The following is a 5,959-nucleotide window of genomic DNA, read 5'->3' on the forward strand; positions in this document are numbered from 1 at the left end:
TTGTTTTTAATTTTTCTGATTTAATTTTTCTGATTTAATTTTTCTATTTTAATTTTTCTGATTTAATTTCATTGATTTATTGTAAAGATTTAATTAAAAATGTCTAGTTTTATTTTAATGATTTATTGTAATGATTTTATGAAATTTTTCTGATTTAATTTTTCTGATTTAATTTTTCTGATTTTATTTTTCTGATTTTATTTTATTGATTTATTGTAATGATTTTATTTAATATATTTGGTTGTATTTTACTGATTTATTGTATTGTTTTGATATCATTCCTCTGCTTTTATATTATTGATTTATTGTAATGATTTTAAGTATTTCATATCACTTTCCTATGTCGTTAGTGAAGCACTTTGGGCTGCATGCTTGAATGTATGAACGGTGTTATATAAATTTAAATAAGTTGAGTGTCTCTCTTAGAGCTTGGAGCTGAAACCACAACAGAGTGAAGACCTGTGAACACGGATCTGTTTCAGGAGTTTGCTAACATCATCTGTTGGACTGGTTCCTCTCCTGGTGTTGAGAATTCTTCTTCCAGTACCGACTAAAAGAAATGTGCTTCATTGAAAAGCAAAGTAAACTACAGCAGCCTGTCACAACACAGTCTGAAAAGTTCAATTGAACATTAAATCCCACCTCTGACGAGCCACATGATCAATCATTGAGTAGGATTTTGAAGTTGCACCTCGGACCATCAGTGAGATTTCAAGAGGGGCCCCTGCTTCCCCCTCTGGACACGCCCCTGCTGTATTCACAGCAGCTGTACATTACCTGGACACTTTTCTTCTGACTGCTTTGACCGTTTAGTGTATTCATAAACGGATAAAGATGGACGATGCGTCTCCTCCTCTTGTTCTGAATACCATCAAACACACATCTTGCTCAGGTGATGTTTTTTATCTGCATTTATTAAAGCTTCACAAAAATGACAACAGTCTCAAATAATCCACCACCAACAGAAAAGAGCTTTTACAAATCCATGTGATTATTAATACACTTCTATCAAACCTCACTGAACCTCATCTGTACATCCATTTGTGGAAAACAACATTTTTTGGATCCGCCACCAAAAAAAAAAAAGAGTGAGTGTAGACGTCTTTCCAAATCCACTGATCCAAAAGAAGCAGACAGGAATATCTGCTGCAGTTAGCTCAATCAGCAACAAACCTGAAGTCAGAAAGTTCATCTGTACAATCTAAGAGAAGTCCAACAATCCTAATTATTGATGTGAGTATTAAAGTCTTCATCAGTTGAACAAAGAATGAAAAGGACTTGTTTGATCAGCTGATTGGACTCAATAAAAACAGGATCCTGAATGTAGAAACATGAACATTCTGACATGTTAGAGATGATATTTTCATCTGCAGACTTTACATCCTTTGATTTAGGATCAGAAAGAAGCTCCTGCTTTTCACTTTGTCATGTTTTCAAGTCTTTTCTAACGCTTCATACCTGCAAAACCTGCCCCCCCACACTGAAGCCCTTTCAAAATAAAAGCCTCTACAAAATAAAACAAACATCATTTTAACCATCGAGGCTCAAAATTCATGAAGCGTGATCAACAAGCAAACAACAAATAAAGATCTTCCCATCCTGTGGAACACAAACATTTCACACAGAGCTGTTTTTTTTTTCTTTTTTTGAAGCTTCATCAAAAATAGAAACCCAACTGTTGCAAACAATCCAGCATCACTGTCCTCATCCCTTAAAGAGTCTACAAAAGCAGCAGCTCCAAAAATACTCACAAAGCCGGCATGAAGACCTGAAGCACAGAGAGTTCTTGGAGGGAGAACCATCAGACCAGAACCATGCAGCTTTGAAATCCTCTTGTTGCTCATATTTGGTCTGAATGGACTTGAAGGTTTTTATTGGAGTTCACAAAACTCAGCAGTGTCTTCATAACTGTGCCAAAACCTTAGTCCAGCATAGAGGGGCTGAGTGAATGTGGTCTGGACTCTGTGGAGGAGAGTCATGGTTTCAGAGACGCTGTAGAAGGACAGAATACCTGCTCTGTGATCCAGGTACACTCCTACTCTGGAGGACCGAGGACCTGAGACAGGAGTCTGGACTGAGTTGTACCAAAAGTCATAACTGTTCTTGTTACACTCTAACATCCAAGATTTATCATTATATCCAAATCTACAATCCTCTGATTCTCCTGCTCTCATGATATTCTTGTATGCGACTGCTACACGAACTCCGCCCCCTCTCCACTCCACCTCCCAGTAACAACGTCCGCTCAGACTCTCTCTACTCAGGACCTGACACCGACTAATGAATCTGTCTGGGTGACTAGAATAAGACTGTTGTTGTTGTTTCAGTGTTGCTCTTCTGTTCCCATCAGATAATAACAGCTGTGTGTGTGCTGTGTTTGGATCCAGTGTGACTCCACGTGAGTATCTTAAGAACCCAGCTCTGGTCTTGGGCTCTGGTGCTGTGTTTGGATCCAGTGTGACTCCACGTGAGTATCTTAAGAACCCAGCTGTGGTCTTGGGCTCTGGTGCTGTGTTTGGATCCAGTGTGACTCCACGTGAGTATCTTAAGAACCCAGCTGTGGTCTTGGGCTCTGGTGCTGTGTTTGGATCCAGTGTGACTCCACGTGAGTATCTTAAGAACCCAGCTCTGGTCTTGGGCTCTGGTGGTTCTGACAGTAAAACATCCACTTCAGCCACTGCATGTGAGACGTTTGTCCACTTCTCTCTCAGGACCTCCTGTAATTGATCTCTGACTTCTGACACAGCTGCTGTCACATCCTCAAAGTACCTGAGAGGACGGGTCTTGATGCTGGATGAGTCTGCAGGTCCACTGAGTCCTGACAGTGAGGGGTAGTCCTGTAGAAACTGGTTGTGGTCCTCTGTGTGTGCCAGCTTCTGCAGCTCAGCGTCTCTCCTCTTCAGCTCAGTGATCTCCTGCTCCAGCTTCTCCTGAAGCTCTCTGACTCGACTCACTTCAGTTTCCTGCTGGGATCTGACCCGCTGCCTCACGTCAGAGCGTCGTTCCTCCATGAGACGGATCAGCTGGGTGAACATCTCCTCACTGTGCTCCACTGCTTTATCAGCGGAGCCGTTGATAGCCTCCACCTCCTGTTGAAGCTGCTCCACATCTTTCTCTCTGTCCTGGATTCTCTGCTGGATGTTTAGTCGACTCTCCTCCAGCTCTCTCTGCTTCTCGCTCCGCTCTGCTGCAGCTGAGACCGTGTCGTGGCCTTTGTGATCGTCCACAGAGCAGAGATAACAGATAGACTGCTGATCAGTACGACAGAACATCTTCATCACCTCATCGTGACGAGAGCAGACATTCTCCTGGAGCTTCTTGGAGGGCTCCACCAGCTTGTGTTTCTTCAAAGGATCCAGCTCAGAATGATGCTGAAGGTGTTTCTGGCAGTAAGAAACCAGACACTGCAGACAGGACTTGAGGGCTTTGAGTTTCCTCCCGGTGCAGACGTCACAGGCCACATCTTCAGGTCCAGCATAAGAGGGATCCTCAGGAGCAGCTTGGAGTCCGGTCTTCTTCAGTTCCTGCAGCAGGGTCTCCAGCATGGTGTTTCTCAGCAGGACAGGCCTCGAGGTGAAAGTGTGCCTACACTGAGGGCAGCTGTAGCTCTCCTTCTCCTCCTCTGTATCCCAGTGGGCTTTAATACAGTCCATGCAGTAGCTGTGTCCACAGGAAACAGTCACCGGATCCTTCAGTAGATCCAAACAGATGCAACAAGAGAAGGATTCCCGGTCCAGCTGAACTCCTTTCTGCGCCATTTCAACACTCGCTGACGACGACTGACTGAGGTTCACTTCCTGAGAAGTGAAACTAGTCTGAGCTCTGATCTCAACAGCATGTGTTTGAGCAGGATCAGAGGCCTGTCAGCTCACCACCATGTTGGTTACACCCATCCTGCATTTGTAGATCTGAAGGGGAGGGAACAAGAGTTGATGTGCAGAGTGGAGCTGGCTGTGTGAGAGACGAGGGAGGGGTTATCAAGCATTTCTACATTTCAGGAAGAGGAGCAGCGCTGTAAACTTTGAGCTCTGAATGAACGAGGAAGGAAAGGTTCAACCTGATCACCGTGTGTTCACTTTTCAGCCTTTAGATGGAAATCACTTCTTTGTGACTCTTTCTTATTTCTCAGACTCCTCCTACATTTCTTGAGTTTTTCAGGATTGAAGAAACATGATCTCCTAGAACACAGCTGTCAAAGTGGACTGATATCAAATCCTTGAAGTGCTGTAGAATTCTTTCCTCACACATGTAAGAGTCGACTTTGAACACAGCCGTTTTTTTCTATTTCTTGCATTTTTATTTACTTATGTCTTTACTACTTCCATATTGTTTATTTATATACATTTTATTGCCATTGTAGTGCATTAGTCTGTACTCCCTGTCCCATTAAAGTTACTAACCATAGACCTTTCTGGAGTCCCTGAGCTCCCTTGTCTCGTAGGTTCCTCTGGATCTCTGCTGCTGTGGACGTGCCAGACTCCAGCTGCTACAACTACTACTATCCGTCTCCCCACTATCATCTCTCTCTCTCTCTCTTCATCTCCCTCTATCCCTCTCTCCAACACGGTCTCAGCAGATGTGTGTCTAACATGAGTCTGGTCCTGCTGGAGGTTTCTGCCTGTTAAAGGAAGTTTGTCCTTGCCACTGTAACTTGCTAAATGCTGCAAAGTGCTCTGCTCATGGTGGATTAAGATGAGATCAGACTGAGTCCTGTCTGGAAGATGGGACTGGATCTGATCCGGTCTTGATGTTGGGTCCTTGTTATTAATAGAACATAGAGTACGGTCTAGACCTGCTCTGTTTGGAAAGAGTCTGAGGAGAACGTTTGTTGGGATTTGGCGATATATAAATAAAGATTGATTGATTGAACAAGCTCATAACTCGGACTTTAACCATCAAAAAAGATGACTTATGTTCTTTTGCATCTCGTCTTATACTTCTTAAAGGAGCTGCTGTGATGCAAGACAGGTAAAGTCATATCAACCAATCAACCAGGATTATCTAAAAGGACATTTCCCCCATAGAATGATCAAATCTGCTGCTTTTTTACCCCTAATATGAAATCCTGCAGCCACCTGTAAGTGTTTGAAATGTCTGTTTTCATCACATTAAACTGCATCATCCCTGCTTTAGAGACTAAGGCCAAATGTTCACACCAAGTGTCTTCAGTTTCGGACATTGCAGCTTGTTTTGTTTTGTCGCCGTGAGCCTTTCGTGACAGTTATTCAAGTTATACTTTGATAAACGTGCGAGAAAGAAAAGGCTCCCCAGCTGTGTCCGCTCTAACCAATGGGGACGTTCTGGATGCTAATGGCTAATGGTTTTTGTTATTTATGAAAGAGGACGTGCCATACAAAAAATATCGCCTGCATCCTTGTGTAAAAAAGGCTGTGGTGACAATCACTGTTATCCTATGAGTTATTTATGTTGAGCCAATTAGCAAGGTCACACTCACACACTGTGAGATTCAGGGACACAGAGAAGAGCAGGATGAAAGAAGTGACAGCGTGTTCTCTGCTTCTTCCTGGAGAGCGTCTTTGACTGCATCAGCTCATCTTAAGGAAGCATTCTGGAAACACAGCGATCTGAAAACACTTGCAGTTCGACGAAACAGTGTTTTCTTGTCAGACAGGAGTCAGGCACGACCCGCTCTCCGCTCCTCATTAGACGCTGCTGTTGTTTAAGACGCTCTCCCCATCGGCAGAGACAGTCTGAGCTGCTTCTCTGAGACACTCTGTTCACATTCTCTAACGAGACAGGGCCTGTTTGTGTAAATCTCCAGCTTTTATCATCTTTAAGTTAAGAGGTCAGTGTTTAAATAAAGGATGCAGACTTAAATGAAGGCATTAAAACAAGCTGTTAACAGGATGGTGTTCTTGTTGCTGTGGATCATTAACCGAACAGACGCTGTGACATTTCCTCTGGATACTTTCAGCAGCGACTCAGAGTCTATTAGAAG

General features: G+C 43.3%; 1 protein-coding gene across 2 annotated transcripts; it reads right to left on the minus strand.

Annotated features, from left to right (window-relative positions):
• Positions 1-896: 896 nt before the first annotated feature.
• LOC117817294 (tripartite motif-containing protein 16-like) lies at positions 897-3,780 on the minus strand. Of its 2 annotated transcripts, XM_034689914.1 has the most exons (2): positions 2,614-3,780; positions 897-2,544 (listed from the first exon to the last, which is right to left on the minus strand). In XM_034689914.1, exons 1-2 carry the CDS (start codon positions 3,756-3,758, stop codon positions 1,872-1,874), a joined length of 1,818 nt encoding a protein of 605 aa, XP_034545805.1. In that variant the 5' UTR covers positions 3,759-3,780; the 3' UTR covers positions 897-1,871. The 2 variants fall into 2 exon arrangements, with proteins under 2 accessions (XP_034545805.1, XP_034545804.1); XM_034689913.1 differs by having other exon boundaries at positions 897-3,780.
• Positions 3,781-5,959: the final 2,179 nt, after the last annotated feature.

Source organism: Notolabrus celidotus, chromosome 8 (assembly GCF_009762535.1).
Source record: "Notolabrus celidotus isolate fNotCel1 chromosome 8, fNotCel1.pri, whole genome shotgun sequence".
NCBI lineage: Eukaryota > Metazoa > Chordata > Actinopteri > Labriformes > Labridae > Notolabrus > Notolabrus celidotus.

Excerpts from the sequence above, each read along its gene's own strand:
- LOC117817294 (XM_034689913.1), bottom strand. The coding sequence starts at position 3,758 with ATGGCGCAGAAAGGAGTTCAGCTGGACCGGGAATCCTTCTCTTGTTGC.